The sequence below is a fragment of the Dipodomys merriami genome, unplaced genomic scaffold (genome assembly GCF_024711535.1).
Source record: "Dipodomys merriami isolate MVZ:Mamm:240054 unplaced genomic scaffold, mDipMer1.0.p SCAF_15, whole genome shotgun sequence".
Taxonomy (NCBI): domain Eukaryota; kingdom Metazoa; phylum Chordata; class Mammalia; order Rodentia; family Heteromyidae; genus Dipodomys; species Dipodomys merriami.
In genome coordinates, this window is record NW_027202826.1 from 33,381,657 (window position 1) to 33,400,652 (window position 18,996).

General features: G+C 45.8%; 1 protein-coding gene across 1 annotated transcript; it reads left to right on the forward strand.

Moving 5' to 3' along the window:
- Positions 1-459: 459 nt before the first annotated feature.
- Positions 460-8,371, forward strand: Bbs12 (Bardet-Biedl syndrome 12). The gene is made up of 2 exons (XM_070021990.1): positions 460-546; positions 5,090-8,371. Exon 2 carries the CDS (start codon positions 5,100-5,102, stop codon positions 7,161-7,163), a length of 2,064 nt encoding a protein of 687 aa, XP_069878091.1. The 5' UTR covers positions 460-546; positions 5,090-5,099; the 3' UTR covers positions 7,164-8,371.
- The last annotated feature ends 10,625 nt before the right edge of the window (positions 8,372-18,996 follow it).

Below are 18,996 nucleotides of genomic sequence, written 5' to 3' on the forward strand. Positions count from 1 at the left end.
CAGCCTGAGCAGGAAAATCCATAAGACACTCATCTCCAATTAACTACCCCCAAAGCCAGAAGAAGTGTAGCTGGGGCTCAAAAAGCAGAGTGACAGCCTTGAGCACAAAAAGCTCAGGGAAAGCACCCAGACCCTGAGTTCAAGCCCCAGGACTAACACCCACACACACAAATGACATTTTCCTTGGTTCATGAAAATGTATATGGCATGAGAGGCTGTGAAAAAAAAAAGGATAGAATATTCAAATCAGAGTATGGACAAAGTACAAATAAAATGATACATTCTCCTGGGAAAAATTATGAAGTTTTAAGGAAAGAAAAGGAAATAGGTTAATCTTATAAATTAGGTGGAGGTTAGATTCTAAAACCACCTATATTAAGATAAATATATTCTAAGGTAAATGTTTTTCGGCAGTGAGTATCTGTTTACATTTTTTCTTTTTCTTAGATAAATCTGACAGCCCTATGAAGGAGAAATCATCTTTAAGATGCAATAAAAGAGCCTCAACTAAGGCAGTACCAAATTTGGAACCAGGTCATACTAAAGGTAATTGAAACAAATATTCATGTTGGAAGAGTATTGAGTGACATCTGTATTCACATTCATCCTGGAATAAGGAAAAGCTGGTGCTAGAGGTTCATACCTGTAATCCTAGCTACTCAGGGGGCTGAGATCTGAGCATTGCTGTTTGAAGCCATCCCAGGCAGGAAAATTTGTGAAACTTTTATTTCTAATCAAACACTAGAAAGCTGGAAGTGGAGCTGTGGCTCAGGTCACTAGCCTTGAGCACAGAAGCTCAGAGATAGTGTCCAGGCCCTGAGTTCAAGCCCCAGGACTGACACAAAACAAGAGAAAAAGGGGGAAAATTGGAATAACAAGTGTAGAAAACATTTATTCCTTAACCAAACGTTTGTTTCCTGTGTCAGGTAGTATTATAGGCACATGCATTCTCAATCCAGGAAAGTGCATTCGGCAGAAGATCATCCTCACTCTCTTAGTGACCTGTATGCTATTTTATAAGGTTGTAGGCACTATTGAACAAAGGAAAGTAGAGCAAAGAGGTATCTGTACTATAGAAGGAAAAGGGGGAGATTGTGGTATTAGCAGGATGCTTAGGGTAGACTTCATCAAAAAAGAAGTCTGAGACAGTAAAGGTGTAGAGGGGAGAGAGTAGAGCTTTCCAGAAAGAGGGAAGAACTAGAATGGACATACTAAGGTGGTGAACTCATCTACATGTTCCATGAAGAGAAAGGAGACTGGTGGACTTGTGGGGGAAGGAGGAAGACAGAAGTGGGATAAGATGATGTCATTAACTCAGAGTGAAAAGTGGGGAGCTGGCTTTGTGAGTTTTGAGCTTAGGAAAAGGACCAGTATTCATTTATAAAAAGGAATCCTGCTGAGTGCTGGATGCCTGTAATCCTAGCTACTCAGGAGGCTGAGATCTGAACATCAAAGTTCAAAGCCAGCTGGGGCAGGGAAGTCTGTTAGACTGTCTTCAATTATTTAGCACAAAGCCGGAAATAGCACTGTGGCACAAGTGGTAAAACACCAGCCTTGAGTGGAAAATGCTTAGGAACAGCACTCGGGCCCAGATTTCAAACTCCAGAACCAGCACAAAACAAAATCAAGAAAAGAGGGCTGGGAAAGTGGGTCAGTGGTAAAGTGCTTGCCTTGCATGTATGAGGCCCTGGGTTCCATTCCTTAGCACTACATAAGCCGGAAGTGGGGCTGTGGCTCAAGTGGTAGAACACTAGCCTTGAGCTGAATTGCTGAGGGACAGCGCCCAGGCCCACAGTTCAGGCCCCACGATGGACCAAAAAATAAAAATTTAAAAAAAAAATTTAAAAAGAAAAAAGAAAAAGGACTTCTGTGTTAGACAAAGGAGTAGAGATAGAGGTTTTTTTTAAGCAGTGGAATTATACGATTCAACTGCAGTCTTGTTCCATGCGGGCTAACTATTGGTATTGATGATGAAAATGCTAATCATAGCCATCAGAAAATTACTGATTTTTATTTTGATGCCACTCAGGAGGAACATGCCTTCCTGTTTCTTAGATAAGACTAGACATGATCCTAGGAAAAGCAAACTTGGAATGTTGAGATGCCAGTCAAACAGTCTGACTCTGCTCTTCCGGCTGGCAAGAAGTGAAGACCACTGTGAATGTACAGGTGCTGGTGCAGAGCAGGCAGGGCCCCGTGTCAGCCCGGGCAAAGAAGGTTCCCAACCTTGGTATCTTCAGAACCAGCCATTTTCCATCCTGTGCTAGACCCAGCCTCCTGGAAGGGAAAGAATTTGGTAATTTTTTGTTTTTATTTCTGTGTATGTGGTAAGTATAGACAGACCATGGCAACTGCTCTTTTTGAATGGCTAAAATTATTTTGTTGTTTATAAATTACTACTGAAACTGGGACTCACTTCTTCAAATCCTCAAGTAGATCTCTTGGACATTTGAATATGCGACTTTTGGCTCATAGAGTAATTCTGTTTAAGTAATTTCATTCTTTGGAATGCCTTTTTTCCCATATAAACTCAATGTAGACTATAAGAGATAGTTCTGGATGCTTTTCTTATGCTTTTTCTTTTAATCTCACTTAGTGATATCTTGATGTTTAAACAGAGTGTTAGGAAGACCATAAACAGAGACTCTGTCACCTAAAAGAAAGCTGTGAGCATGTGCATGTTAAGACTCTGTTAAGGCTTAGCTTAGTGGTTCACACCTGTGATCCTGGCTACTCAGGAGGCTGAGATCTGAGAATTGAAATTTGAAGCCAGCCTTAGAAAATTCACTAGATTCCATCACAAATAACCACCTAAAAGCCAAACTAGGGGCATGGCTCGGCTTGTTTATTAGGCATGGAGGTAGAGCACCACCTAACAAGCTGAAAAACCATGAGGCCCTGAGTTCAAACCCCAGTACTAGCAAGGAGAAAGAGAGGGAGAGAGAGCGTGAGAGAGAGCAAGCACAAGAAGAAAAGAAAAAAAGAAGGCATATGGACATAGTTGGATGATGACAGAGGGTTTTAGAAATGAGAATGCAGTGAAAGGCTAAGCAGACAGGATGAAAAACGATCAGAAGGGGTGGAAGGATAGTAGTTAACAACTGTTTGTGAACCACAATGCTCAGATCTCAGCCTCCTGAGTAGCTAGGATTACAGGCGTGAGCCACCAGCATGCTGCTTATTGTCCTTTTTCAGTGTAACATGAGGAAAAGGCAAGTCAATAAGATTTCACTTCACCTTCACTATGATGTCTGTAATTTTACAAAAACAGAAAAATGTTAAATGAACTAAAGATTGACTGGTGTGGTGCAGACGCATGCACACAGGGATGGGGCCTTATTTGAGCATAGTCTTTACAATTAGTTCAGATGAGGTCATAACCAGATCAGGCCGAGCCCCGCCTCAGATAACTGACATCATGATTAGGAAAGGGCCATTTGGACCAGAGATAGAGGTGATGCAAGCAAAGGGCAGGGACTGCTGGGAACAGCTAGAAACTGGAAGAAGAGGGGAAGGGTTGTTCCCTAAAGTCTTGAGGCAGCCCTGCCAACACCTGAATTTCAGGGTCACGACTCCAGAATCTTGAGCCAATAAATAAGTGTGGTTTTACCCCTCCCACCCTTTGTATTAGCCTGGTGTGGCAGCCCTGGGGAGAGAATGCCATGAAGATAAGGATAAATTCCACTCCGGAGGGCTCTGCTGCTTCACAAAAGAGTTTGGCAGTTCCTTAAAATGGAATTGCCAGCCAGTGCCAGTGGCTCACACTTGTAATCTCAGTTACTCAGGAAGCCGAAACCTGAGGATCATGGTGCACAACCAGCCCTGGCAGAAAAGTCTGTGAGACTAACTACCAAAAAGCCAAAAAGGAGTTGTAGCTCAAAGTGGTATAGTGCTGGAGACAAAGTTTAAGCCCCGAGTTCAAGCCCCAGGAATGGCACAACAACCCAGCAGGTTCACCCCTTGGTGTGTGTCTAAAAGGATATAAACAAGCACTTATACATGTATTTGGACAGTACATGGCCTTTGATGCATTTCATGTAACACAATGTTTTTAAGTTCATCCACACTGTCCTATGAATCAGTAACTATTTTTTAGTGTAACATTACAAAAAAGCACAGAAATGTTATAACAGCATGTTAATCCAAGCTTTCAAACACCACATCAACCAGTTTCTTCATTTTTATTTCAAACACACCAGTGTACCAGTGATTTCCATTCCACGGAAAAATTAAAGCTTCTTGGCATAGCCCATAGAGCCATTCATGAACCAACTTGTTTGCTTGTTCTGGTGCCAGGATTGGGGCTTGAACTCAGGGCTTCTTGCTTAGCTTTGCTTGCTTTGCTTTTGCAGTCAAGGCTGCTGCTCTGCCACTTCAGCCACACCTCCACCTCTGGCTTTTTGCTGGTTCATTGGAGGTCAGAATTTCTCATCATTCTGAGCTGGATTTGATGCCTCCTGAATATTTGGGATTACAAGTGTGAGCCAGCAGCACCGAGCTCCAGCTCATATGACATACTTTATATTCCCATGTGTTTTCACATCTGTGTGCACTTACCACTGTCTGTTCCAATTTCACACTTTAAAGTTGTCCTTCAAGACTCTTGTTGGTGGTGGTTAGGGAGCTTGAGCTCAGGGTCTGGGTGCTGCCCCTGAGCTCTTTTTGCTCAAAGCTAGCACTCTACCAGTTGAACCACATCTCCACTTCTAGTTTTGAGGTGGCTAATTGGAGATAAGAGTCTTACAGAGTTTCCTGCGTGGGTTGGCCTTGAGCTCAATCCTCAGATCTCAGCCTCTTGAGTAGCTAGGATTACAGGTGTGAGCCACTAGTGCCTGGCTCTTCCAGACTCATTCTAAGGATTGCCTTAGAATCACAGCCTGTTGAGTGTGTGCTCCATGTCCTCCATTGTGTTCATGGTCCACACACCCACCCTTCTCACTAGCATGCTGCATCACTGCACGGGCCACATTCAGTGGAAGCCAGATACCCCACAAAAGCAGGGGCTGTAACTTTATTCTCCATTCAAATAGCATTTGCAGCCACAAGGCCTGCCAAGTGAGATTCTAAGGAAGGACTGCTTCATTTGCAGGTACCTGTTGATGGCAGTAGCTTGCTGGGGTGTCAACAGAAGGCACAAAGGACTTCAACAGCTGTCATCATTTGCAGAAACAGGAAGAACTTTCCTGGGCCCCCTAAAAGCATCCAAATTTATCACAGACGCTGAATGTCAGGAGAGCGTGCTGGTCAGCTCTACCCTGCGGCTGCTGGAGAGCCTGGATGTGAGCAGTGCCGTGGGCCAGCTCCTGAATGAGTCCATCTTCGCCCAACATGGCGCCCACGGAACTGGAACCACCACCCTGTTGTTTCTTGCAGGCGCATGGAGCCGGGCTGCGGAAGAGTTTCTCCACGTGGGTATTCCCATTCCCATCATCGTGTCCGTGATGTCAGAAGGCTTGAACTTGTGCATTGAAGAGGTGGCTTTCCTTCAAGTGCCCATCCACCTTGTGTTTGACCATCTGGACAGCCCACGGGCCGTGTCTGGACTTGAAGCAGCCAGAGTGAGCCCACGTGCTGTTCCACCTCCAGGGACGGCTGTGAGACAGGAAGATGGCCATCTCAAAGATGGAGCCACCCCTCCCTCGTTCACCACTTCTGGTCTCCCCGAGGGACGTGCGACACCACCGGAGCCCTGCATCGCCCAGGCTAAGGTTGGAGCAGTTGAAAGCACGCGGCCCTGCTGCAGAAGGTCGGTGCTGAGCCGCAGCCGGCACCTTGGTTGGATGGGTAGCAGCGCGGGCTCGAGCGAGCCGGGCGCATCACAGGGCCCGGGCGCAGACCCTCCTCCTGGGGCGCGGGCGTGCACAGATCTGGCAGAGCTGGCGGCCGGGTTGAGTCACGGCAGTGATGGCTGCATGGCGCTCGTGGAAGCCGCCATGCGCCTGCAGCTGCAGGACGCACGCGGGCAGCCATTTGCCTTCGACATCTCCAGACTCTTCACCTGCTGTGTGCCCGGCCTGCCCGACGCATGCTCCAGCGTCTGCCCAGGCTTCGTCACGCTCGTGCCGGCATCCAGCGCGGCGGTGATCCAGGCCCTGGCGCGTCGGCCGGCCCGCGTGGTCGTGATGGACGGGGATGTCACGCACACGTACCGCCACCCCGGGTTTCACGCGCCGGGCCGGATGCAGACCCTGGGAGGCGTGGGCGGCCGGGAGGAGGGCTCCGAGGCGGCGTGGGCCGACGGCGCTGCGCAGGCGCTGGTGCAGCTGCGCGTGGACCTGGTTCTGGCCCGGGGCGAAGTGGCGGGCGCGCTGGCCGCACGGTGCCGACAGAGCGGGCGGCTGGCGCTGGGCCGCGTGCGCGACAGCGCCCTGCAGGCCGTGGCCGAGGCCTCTGGCGCCGTGCCCGTGCTCTACGTCTCCCAGCTGCACGAGGCCTGCGTGGGCGCCGGGGTCTCGGTGGCCCTGTGGCAAGGCCCCTCGGGCGCGGTGCTCGGCAGGGACCGGGCGGCCATGGCGCTGATGGCCGAGGGCGCGACATTGGTGACCGCCGTGCTCACGGGCCCGGTTCCCGGACAGGTGCAGGCCAAGGAGGACGCGTTCTGGAGCTGCGCGAGCCGCGTGCAGGGCGCGCTGGCCGAGGGCAAGGTCTTCCCGGGCGCGGGCGCCGTGGAGCTGCTGTGTGTCCGCCGCCTGCTCGCGCTGGCCGATGGGGAGCTCGGGGAGCACGGAGCCCGGCCGCCGGAGCCCTCCGCTCGCACGAGCCCCTCCCTGCAGGCGCACAGGCCGGCCGTGCTCCGGGGCCTGGCCGCTGGCTGGCTCCAGTACCTTTCAGCCCTCCTGCACAATGCCGCCGGCTCCTCCGCCATGGAGGCCAACACGGTCATCCAGCGGCATCTGCAGCACGTGCCAGCCTCGGGCTCGCCCATAGAGAGCGTCCTGCGTGGATGTTCAGCCCCCGGCTGCGGGTGGATGTTCAGCCCCCGACTTCCAGACGAACGGGAGCGGGGCTCCAGGGTCTATGATGCAGTCACACCCAAGGTGGAGGCCTGGCGCCGCGCACTGGATCTGGTTCTCCTAGTCCTGCAGACAGACAGCGAAATCATCACTGGACACGGACACACTCAGATGCGTGCACAGCACTCAGACGGTGTTTCATTTCTGTAGTACTCCCTGCTAAGTCTTTGGGAAGTAAATGCATTTTCATGTATCATGCTAGTAATGAACTTAATAGTCTGGTCATAATACATGCAGTGCTAGAAGAAAATAATCAGTCTGCCTCAGGGCATTTGCATGGCAGGACCTCGATTATTCATAACAGAGGCTGTATGGTGGGCTCTGCTTTAGTTTCATCTATTCCCCTTGTGTCCGAAGACCCATACAAGCAACACAGTGGGCCAGGTATGGGAGTTAAATATAATTTGTCTCCTAGAAGAACACAAATCTCAAGATAGTTCCTGCTTTTAAAATAAGCAGCAGCCGCCAGGTGCCAGCGGCTCTGCCTGTAACCCTAGCTGCTCAGGATGCTGAGACTGGAGGATCATGATTTAAGCCAGCTAGGCAGGAAAGTCTGGGAGACACTTCCCTCCAATGAACCACCAAGAATGGAAGTGGAGCTGTGGCTCAAAGTGGTCGATAATGCCCAGGCTCTGAGTTAAAGCCCCAGGACCAGGACACACACACATACACAAAATCATTTTAATTGAAATTTTTGAACAGCACACAGGGTGGCAGAAATCACATGCAGTCACTAGTTATGAAATGAGAATTTATACAACTCAAGAACTGGGTAAGAAACATTTGGATTAAACTGTAACTAGGAGGAGGGATGGGAAGCCTTTTTTCTGCCAAGGGCCATTGGATATTTATAATTATTAATGGTAGTCCAGGCATCTGGTGAATAACATCCACACCTGGTCTAAATAAGTGAATGAAGCCTCCTGTGCAAGGGTCCCCTCCCACCCCCACCCCCACCTCCCCACCCCCTCTGTGAGGGCAGACACAGTCCACAAAAAACACCACAAGAGACAAGTTTCATTACTGGAACTCAGTGAAGGAATTTTGCATTCAAGGATCCTGCTAAAACTCTGGAACAGGTGAGAAGTATAGTTTTTTTGTGTTTTTGTTTTTGTTTTTTTTTGCTGGTCTGGGCCTGGGCGCTCTCCTTCAGTCTAGCTCAAGTCTAGCACTCTTACCACTTGAGCCACAACACCATTTCTGGTTTTCTGGTGGTTTATTGGAGATAAGCGTCTCCCAGACTTGGCTGGCTTTGAACTGTGATCCTCATATCTCAGCCTCCTGAGTAGGATTACAGGCATGATACTGGGTCCAACAAGCACTTTCCATTTAAAATGACTCAAAAGATGACTTTTCTCATCTTTATTAGTAAATATATAAAAATATACATATATCTAAAATATATGGAGATATAGAATATATACTAAAAACAAGCTGACTCAATGTATGTGTGCATATATATTTGAGACAGGATTCTCATTTTATAGCCTCGCTGGCCAGGAACTCACTGAATAGAGCCAAGGCTGGCCTCAAACTCATCATCCTCCTGCCTTGACCTCCCTAGTACTGGGATTACAGGCATACACACTACACCCAGCTAGGGTAGAAAATATCTAGCTGTCTTAGATTGACTCCTGGGATAGCCACATCCTTTCACAAACAGCAAGTTGCTAGATCACCCACGCTATTGGTGGCTTGTCTGACTTTATACTTGACTAATATTATTGCCTGCCTGTTCTGGCACCGCCATTTCTTCTTGGCCCTTTTATTTAGGCCCTAGTCTTTTGTTTTGTTTTGTGTTGTTTTGCCTTAACTATAGACTGTTGTGTTTTTTCTCTTTTTACCTATTCACACTTCCATCCTGGGAGTGTGTGTGTGTGTGTGTGTGTGTGTGTGTGTGTGTGTGCGCGCTTGAACTTGGCCTGGGCGCTTCCCTTCGGTTTTCCCTCAAGGCTGATGCCCTACCATTTGAGGCACAGCCCCATTTCTGGCTTTTTACTGGTTACTAGGAGACTAAGAGTCTCAAAGACTTTTCTGTCTAGTCTGGCTTTGAACTGCAGTCCTCAGATGTCAGATGTCCTGAGTAGCTAGGATTACAGGCGTGAGCCACCAGTGCCTATTGAACACATCCATTCTTTAATTAGACTTCAAGACATCTCTAGAGGAATCTCTTGGTCTCTTTTATTTTCCGTACACATTAATGATGTAACCATTATTTAATGTTTGGGATATGGTTTTCTAAGGTTCCTCTGTGTGTACATGTACATATAAATACATTTTGTTTTTACAGTCTAAAAGGATAACCAAAAACACTCAACTTCTGTCAATAAATATATTAATTAGCTCAGGGTGCCATGCACTGGTGACTCACCTGTAATCCTGGCTACTCAGGAGACAGATCTGAGGAGCATGGTTTGAAGCCAGCTCAGGCAGGGAAGTCTGTGAGACTTTCACCTCCAATTAATCAGCCAAAACCTAGAAGTGGAGCTCAGGCTCAAGCGGTAGAGCATCAGTTTTGAGGAGAAAAGCTAAAGGACAGCACCCAGGCCCTGAGTTCAGAGCAGATGGTTAGGTCACTTTCATCCTGGAAGACATAAACAAGTCTATTACAGGTACCTTTGTAACTGAGTTTTCCCTATCATTCATAATTTTGGATACATTCTTAGAAATGGACTCAGAATAAACAGGAAGAGGGACAATTTAAAGCCTTTCTAACACAGTCTTACCAATAATCTATCCCCCTCAAAAAAAGAGCTTTATTTCTCCAACTTTTTAGCACAAGACACTATTATTTAAATTTTGTTTAACCAATTTGGGTGAAAATGACATCTCAATTTAAAATGTTGATGTGGAAGAAAATTTTATTCTGGGCTGGGAAGGTGGCTCAGTGGTAGAGTGATTGATTGCCTTGCATGCATGAAGCCCTGGGTTTGATTCCTCAGCACCACATAAGCAAAAAGAAAAAAGCCAGAAGTGGCGCTGTGGCTCAAGTGGTAGAGCACTAGCCTTGAGCTGAAGAGCTGAGGGACAGTGCCCAGACCCAGAGTTAAGGCCCCATGACTGGACCCAAAAAAAACAACCAAAAACAAAAGCAAAACAAAAAAAGAAAATTTTATTCTTTGTTTTTAAATACTTGTAAAATGTCTCTATTCCTGTAGTGTTTTTAAAAGTCTTCAGAGTGTAGGAATCTCTCACAATCATCTATACAGATAACTACAGCTTCTATGATCTGCGTATCTTTTATATTTAATATGTAACCCATCTGGAATTTATTTTATTAGACTCTATGAGGTAACACTAAACTTTTCCCAAATGGTGTCCAGTGTTCCTACATCATGAGATTCTCATTACTCACTCCGATGGTTCCAGCAGTGAGGAGACATTGCCAGCAGAAACCAGGAGACACCAGGATACCAAACAGCAGAGACCATGGTGGTGGTTGCTAGGAAACATTCCTATGTCTAAGTTCTAGTTCATTCTCTTCAGCATTGTGACCCATTTGGCCACAAAAGGGCCATATACTAATGAAGAAAAGAACATACTGGAAACTTGTGCTAAATGTGTTGAGAACAGGAGGAAGTATCTCTGCTACAGAAGTCTTCCTGTATTGGATTGACAGCTAATTCTCCAAAAGAATTTGTAAAAACTGCCTCATCAAACAGCCTTGCCCTGAAAAAGCCAAAGATGTCTTCTTTCCTTTGACCTGTAGGTGGCAGGCTTCTCCTCATGTGGTCTCAAAAAGTTATCTGGGAGATTTTAAGTGTGTGTGTGTGTGTGTGTGTGTGAGAGAGAGAGAGAGAGAGAGAGAGAGAGAGAGAGAGAGAGAGAGAGAGAGAGAGAGAGAGAGAGAGAGAGGGAGGGAGGGAGAGAGAGGTGTTCCTTTCCTGGGACTTGAATTCAGGGCCTGAGCACTGTCCCTTACTTTTCCTCTTAAAGCTGGTGCTCTACCACTTGAGCCACAGCTTGGCTTCTGGCTTTTTCCTGGTTAAGTGGAAATAGTCTCCTGGACTTCCTTGCCAGGGCTGGTTTTGAACTACAGTCCTCAGATCTCAGCTTCCTGAGTATCTAGGATTACAGGTGTGAACCACAAGCACCTTGGTGTTTTATATTACTAGTTCATTTTAAGTGAACTTGTGAAAGGCTTTCAAATTTAAATTCTTATTTTGTCACCCATCCTACTAATTACCATTGTCATCATGATAAAGTTCACATTTGGGAAAAGTGAAGCCTTTATGAAGGTGTGGGCACTGTGCGTGGGGTTTTCACTCAGGATAGTCATTTGGGGAGATGAATTTGGCTGTGACTCAATGAATCCATGGCTGACCCAATTGTGTACAATATAGTATGCACTTAAATGTGAGCACACCTAAGTTGCATGTAGAGTATAATGAGAGTTACTGAACCTAGGTGTTTACACCCAGGCCCGAAGTCCAGAAGTCCCATATTAGGTCCGGCCACTCTGCCCCATATGCCAAATAAAGAGACATGGTGAAGGGCAAAGAAAGGAGATGGATTCCATAGTGGCCATGGGAAGACAGCACTTGAGTTCATTTCCAGCCATGGTCAGGAGTGCAGACACTGGCTTCAGGCTACATAGGGAGAACTGGGAAAGGGGGTGGGAGGGAAAGGGGATGAGACAGGTTGCAGAGTTAAAACAGCCTCAGATCACAGTTTGTCCCTGGAGGAATGCTGAAGCAGTCATCACTTTATTACTGAACAGAACAAGAACGAGGTAATCTTGGCTGCTTGCTTTAAGCGTAAGGAAGAGACATTTCTTGTTTGTTTTGTTTTTCCCAGTCCTGGAGCTTGAACTCAGGGCCTAGGCACTGTCCCTGAGCTGCTTTTGCTCAAGGCTAGCACTCTGCCATTTGAGCCACAGTGCCACTTCCAGCCTTTTCTGTTTATGTGGTACTAAGGAATTGAACCCAGGGCTTCATGCATGCTACGGAAGCACTCTACGACTAAGCCACCTTCCCAGCCTCATTTCTTGTTTGAAGGACAGTGTGCCTTCCACACAAGATGGTGTCATTGAATCTTCTCTTTCTCCTGTGAAAGGATGATTGCAGCAGAAAATAGCTCAACTTCCAGGGCACAGAGGCCAAGCTGGGGCGCTTTTCCTAATTCACAGGCCCCAGCAAGGGCAGCGCAGTTCCCATGGCTGAGATCTCTCTGCAGCCTGAAAGCTCCCCATGGCTGAAGGGTTGGGCAGTGTGGATAAGCTAAATGGGGGTGCTTTGATGCCGTTAGAAGAGTGAGGGGGACCCACACTTAACCACCATGGAAAAACTAAAGCATGCATCCAGTGAAAATGGAAGTTGCTGAAAGATAAAGATGTATGACACTGTCTATGCACACACACACACACACACACACACACACACACACACACACACACACACACACACACCAACAGTAACCCTTGTCTGTTGTTACTTAAATGTATGGGAATTCGCAGAGGTCTGGAATGATACACACCAACCAGAAAAATGGTTTCACTTGAAGAGAGAAATCACTGGAATTTGACATGCAGCTGAAATGATATCCTTGCTCCTTCCCTCCCATTTTCTTTTCCTTCCTTCCTCCTCCCTTCTTTCCCACCATGTCACCTCCCTCCTCTACCCTCTTCCTTCAGCCTCCTTCCCACCTTCTCTCCACCCTCCTTCCCTTCTTCCATCCTCCATCCTCAATCCTCCACCTCCATCCTTAACTGCCATCCTTTATCCTCTCTCCTTCCATCTTCCATCCTCCATCCTCCACTTTGACCTTCCATCACCCCTCGAGCCTCAATTATCTACCCTTCAACCTCTAGACTCCATACTCCAGCAAGCTCTACCCTCCATCCTCCAACATCCATCCTCCAACACCCATCCTCCATCTCCCTTCTCCATCCTGTCTCCTACTCCAACCTCCATCTTATCTCTGTTCCTCTATCTGTCCATCCTCCCATTTCCTCTCTCCTTCCACCCTCCCTCTGTCCTCCATCATTCATCCTCTTTCCATCCTCTATCCTCTCCTCATTATCTTCCTTCCTCATCTTTCCCATTTTTCTCCATTTTTACATCCTTCCTATCCTTCATTCCTCCTTGTACCCTTCCCTTCTTTCCCTTCCTCTTTCCTTTTTTCCTTCCTTCTTCCTCTCTTTCTTACTTCCCTCCCTGTATTTCTTCCTTTTCCCCTTCTCTTGTTTGTCACCTCCCTCCTTCCTTTCATTCCTTCTGTTCAACTATCTTTTTAAGAGATACTATTGTGCCTGGTGCTGGTGGCTCATGCCTTTAATCCTAGCTGCTGAGGAGTCTGAGACCCGAGAGTGCTGTTCAAAGCCAGCCTGGGCATGGAAAGTCCATGAGACTCTGATCTCCAGTTAACCACTAAAAAATGCAAAGTGGCGCTGTGGCTCAAAGTGGTAGAGCACTAGCCTTCAACAAAAAAGCTCAGGGACAGGGCCCAGGTCCTGAGTTCAAAGCCCACGACCAAAAAAACGAAACAAAAAAAACCCTACACTATTGTTTAAATAATAAAATATAACAAAACAAACAAGTTGTCAACAAAACAGTGAAAGGAAACATAGCTGGTATTTGAAAAAAATCTCTTTGTGAATAAATATTTCATACTATATCCACATTTCAGGGAACATTTTTGCTGGTTATTATGAACAATGCTACAATGAACATTTGTATACATGTTTTTATGGGAACATAACATTTTCATCTCTCTTGGGTGGGCTCCTGGGAAGGGGTGGAATCACTAGCTCATGTGCTGATGACTCTATGTTTACTTTTTTGAATTATTTTCTACAGAGGCTACGTCAATGTCTGACCTTCCCGATAACATTAGAAGGTTTCAATTTTCCCACATTCTGAGAACCACTAGTTTGTTCATTTATTGTAGTTTTCTCAGTGTGTATGAGCTGGTATTATTTGTTTTGAGCTATACCTCTCTCCTGAAAAATGTCTAAGTACGTTTCCTGTATTTATTGATAATTCATGTTTCTTCTTTGTTTCTTCTTCCTCCTCTTCTTCTTCATCTTCCTCCTTATTTTCCTTCTCCTCCTCCTCCTTCTGATGGTGGTCGTGGGCTTGAACTCTGGGTCTGGCGCTGTCCCTGAGCTCTCTACCACTTGTTCAAGGCTAGCTCTCTACCACTTGAGCCACAGTGCCACTTCCAGTTTTCTGGTGGTTAATTGGAGATAAGAGTCTCACAGACTTTCCTGCCTGAGCTGGCTCTGAACCGTGATCCTCAGATCTCAGCCTCCTCAGCAGCTAGGATTACAGGCGTGAGCCACCGGCAACCGGCTTCATGTCTCTTCTTTGCAGACTTATCTGTTTGAATCCTTCTTCTGTTCCTAAAAAATGTGATCACTGTCTTTTTATTCTTGAATTATGAGTGTTCTGTACAGTGTGTATACTAGATTCTCATTGATAACTGATCCTCAAATAATTCTCTCATTTTGTGCTTGCCTTTTCACTTTTGTCTTATGCTTTGATTTTTATTGTTTGATTTTTCTTTCATTCTTTTTGTTTTCTGCCAGAGTTGGGGCTTGAACTCAGGGCTTTGGCTTTGTCCCTGAGCCTCTCTGTGTTCACAGATAGCACTCTACCTCTTGAGCACCATTTTTTGCTTTTTCTGAATAGTTTATTGGAGATAAGAGTCTTGGAACTTTCCTGCCCCAGCTGGCTATGAACCATGATCCTCAGATCTCAGCTTCCTGAGTAGCTAGGATTATAGGTGTGAGCTGTTGGCATCTGGCTCTATGCATGTTTTTATCTTGACAAAATATGATCCATTACTTTTTCTTTTGTTCAGTGTGTCTTCAATGTCTTATCAAAGGAACAAATGCCTAATCCAAAGTCATAACAAGTTATATTTTCTTCTAAGAGTTATAATTTTAGCTTCTATATTTTGATGATCTACTTCCTATTTTGAATTAGTTTGTATATGGTAAAGGGTAGGGACCCAGCACATTTTTTATGTGTATATTTATCCCAACACAATTTACAGAAATACTATTTTCTTCATTAAACAGGGTTAACACTCTTACTGAAAATCAGTGGACTTTAGTTGTCTAGAGTTACTTTTTGACTTCTAGTTTCATTCCATTAGTCTATGTATTTGTCATTAGGCTAGTAAGCTTTACAGTCATATTGTGAGTCTCTAATTTTGTTCTTACTCGAGATTTTTTTTGTTTTTCTAGATTTCTAGTGTTTTCACATTTTAGTATCACCTTGTCAGTTTCCTCAAAACAAGTCAGAATTTTGACAGAAATTGCATGAATCTGTGGGTCAACATGAAAGGAACAGGAGGGGTACGGAAGGAGGGTTGCTGCTGAGTACCAGCTGTGCAGGAGTTTGTAAGTCAGTTCTGGTTGAAGACTGTGCGCCTTCTATAGTCATTGGCTAGTTTGTTTGCCTCATCAGCCCTCAGGGGCCAGTTAGAGGCTCCACTCAAGTGAACACACCTGTGGCCAGCCACGTCAGGGCCATGGCCAGGCATTGTTCTGCCCATTTGGCTGGTCAGCAGGTCCAGCGCACACCTCGTACCCATGCCACTGGTGGATCATATGCAGCACTCCTTGGGCAGCATAATGAGGCTGCAAACCAGCACTGTGGAGTCCACCAGGACCTCTGCCCTCATGCCTGCTTCTCTGTCATGCTTGCTCACTCCCCTCTGAAGGCCATCAGAGAACCAAGCCACCAAGGCATGCCAGCAAAACTCACACTGCTGTCAGATACTTGGGACTGGCACTAAAAGAGGGAACTAGAGTCATGGGGGAATAAAATCTGTTCTCAGCTGGGGTGCTGGTAGTTCATGCCTGTAATCCTAGCTTCTCAGCTAGGTTCAAGCTCCAGGACCAGTACACACACACACACACACACACACACACACACACACACACACACACGCACGCACGCACACGCACACGCACACGCACACACACACACACACACACACACAATGTCCTTGCCTTTCCAACTCCAAAGACACTTAAACAATGAAAGGGGTTCCTGGGCCTGGGGACATGGTTGCCTTTACACCAGATGACCGAGGGCAGGTGACCAAGGACAGGCTGAAACTCACCTTCTAAGGTGTCAGTCTTCCATCAGTTCAGATCAGCTGTCCCTGCCAGCCTTGGTCCTAAGGACACAAGACCCCGCTAAGCATCTAAGCAAAGGACTGGTCTTGTTTTTGAGGGGCAGCCACTGTCCTTGTAGATAGCACTGGCAGTGGCACCTCCAACATCTGAAGCCACTTACGGAGCTCACATATAGGACAAAAAGTTCATAGTGCTGGACATGCCATGATAGAACTCTCAAAGAACACTCACCGTTCAGCTGGGCACCAGAGGCTCACACCTGTAATCCCAGCTACTAGATCCTGGTTTGAAGCCAGCCTGAGCAGGAAAGTCCCTGAGACTCTTATCTCCAATTAATCACCAAAAAGATTGTAAGTAGAGCTGTGGCTCAAGTGGTAGAGCATTATCCTTGAGCATAAAAGCTCAGGGACAGTTCCCAGGCGTACAAGTCCCAGGACTGATACAAAAAAATGCAGAGCTCATCCCTTACAAAGACACTGCAAACAAGCAAAGGAAGGGGCTTCACTTACCTTGTCCTCCAGGCCCATGCAGCCCTTGGGAAAGGCACTTTTGGATTGTGAATAGGGTCCCTGGTCATAAGGAGATTAAGCAGCAACTTTTCTTGCTGAAGAGACAGTCATGCACATAAAAGCCATCAGAGAAGAATGCATGAAACTTCAGGGGGCCACACGCTGACCAGTGGCTCAAACAAGAATACGTGAAGCCCCTTGAATCAGGGAAGACTCCACAGGGAAAAAGAGAAGCCAGACACCAATGGCTCACACCTGTAATCCTAGGAGGCTGAGATTCAGGGAACATAGTTTGAAACAGGAAAATCCATGAGACTCTTACCTCCAACTAAGCACCAAAAGCAACAACAAAAGCCAGAAGTGGAGCTATGGCTCAAGTGGTAGAGCACTAGCTGTGACCAAAATAGCTCAGGAAGTGTCTAGGGCTGTGAATTCAAGCCCTAGGACTGGGACACAAACACACATCATCATTAATCCTTCCATCTGAGAAAGGAAAAGACTTCTCAAACAAGTACCTGGCTTTTCATAGTTACCATTTTTTAATTTTTGGAGACTGTCCAGCAGGAGGTAAGGAGCTGTGTCAGGAACCAAAAACAAACAAACAAATCAGTTCTCTCCTCAAGGAGAGAATTGCTCATCTGGGAATTCAGAGAACAGAAGATGCCCTTGGACTTTACCAACATGGCCACATCAAGAGACAGCCAGTATCTGCTATTCTGGAGAACCTTGTGCCAGTGGGGTGCCCTTCCTTCACAGGTAGAGAAGGCCCCTGAGTGTCCGAACCCTGTTCACTGAGGTCATTACTCTGGATCACCCAGGAGTGTACAGCCTGACCAGGGCCCTTCCTTGGGGCAGCCATTGCTTGCTCGAGGCACTGAGTTTGTCTGGAGAGCCTGGTCCTCTGCAAAGGCAGGCGGAGGACATCTCATCGTCACATACGTGCAGAAGCTGGTGCTCAGGAAGCACTGTCTCTGGTCACAGTGCTCTCCATTTAATCTTCATTGTGATTTGTTTCTGAGGACTTTGAATCTCTGGGAAGGTTAGCTTTCTTCAGAGTGCTTGGATTATTTCAAAGCATAAGCTTTTCAAAGGTAAAAATCATGACTTTGCTGAAGCAATAAATGAAGAACATTTATAGAGCAGCCATCTTGAGTGAAAAAGTGAAAAGAAACCTCCCCGGCCTTGAGTTCAAGTCCCATTGCTGGTACAAAAAAAAAAAAAATAAACCAAGGTGAGGTGCGGGACATTTCAGCAAGCAAATGCCACCATCCCAGGGTTTCCCTGAGGGCTGGCCCCAGGGCTCCCGTGACACATCCCATGTAAATGCAGGAAAACGGTGTGCTGTGAACTCTAACGGATAAAGACAGACATGACATCTACACACATCGTGTCACAGGGTGGTTTTTCTCCAAATAGTTTCAATCAGCAGATGGCTGACTCCAGATATACCACCCGAGGTAAGAAGGAGACAATGCTGTTAGCATAAACTCTGGGCCAGTCTAGATTTCAATATATGGACAGTTTGCCATATACTTATTTCAGCTTTCTAAGCTGGGGTGGTAGTTCACACCTGTAATCCTCTAGCTACTCAGGAGGCTGAGATCTGAGGATCATGGTTCAAAGCCAGTCTGCACAGGAAAGCCTGTGAGATTCTTATCTCCAATTAAACAAGAAAACCAGAAGTAGAGATGTGGCTCAACGAGGTAAAGTACTAGCCTTGAGCAGAAAAGCTCTGGGACAGCACCCAGGCACTGAGTTCAAGAGCTACGACCATTGAAAACAAAAATAACTTTGTGTGTATATGTACCATTTCTGAGGCTTGAACTCAGGATTTGAGCCCTGTACCTGAGCATTACTGCTCAAGACTCAGATGATGTAATACATTAGTTGATTAATATATTATTAATATAATGTTGATTATAAATATATAAATATAAATATGTAACAGATAAATACCATATATTATACAATATATAAATAATCAAATATAATTTAGATATAAATATACAAATATGCATGTACAAATATAAATACATATTTGTATCCAATATAAATATATATTTTAAATTATATTGATACAATGATATATTAATATTGATGTATTTATTAAAATTAATGGATAGATTATGCAACTCATTAATGAGGGGACCAGTAAGACATTACACAGCCTGGACAAATTTTTCAAAGAATTATGAATATAAAAGCAGAAAGAAAACTTAAATGAATTTAGAAGTCAATACAAAGCTGGCTAACAACATATGTGGGGTGGGAAAGAAATACCTTCCATTTTTTACATGACTCAGTTGCACAATGAATTATGAATTCATAATGAATTATTATGAGCTTACAGGAGTTGTACAGTGATTCAAAGACACTAAAAAGC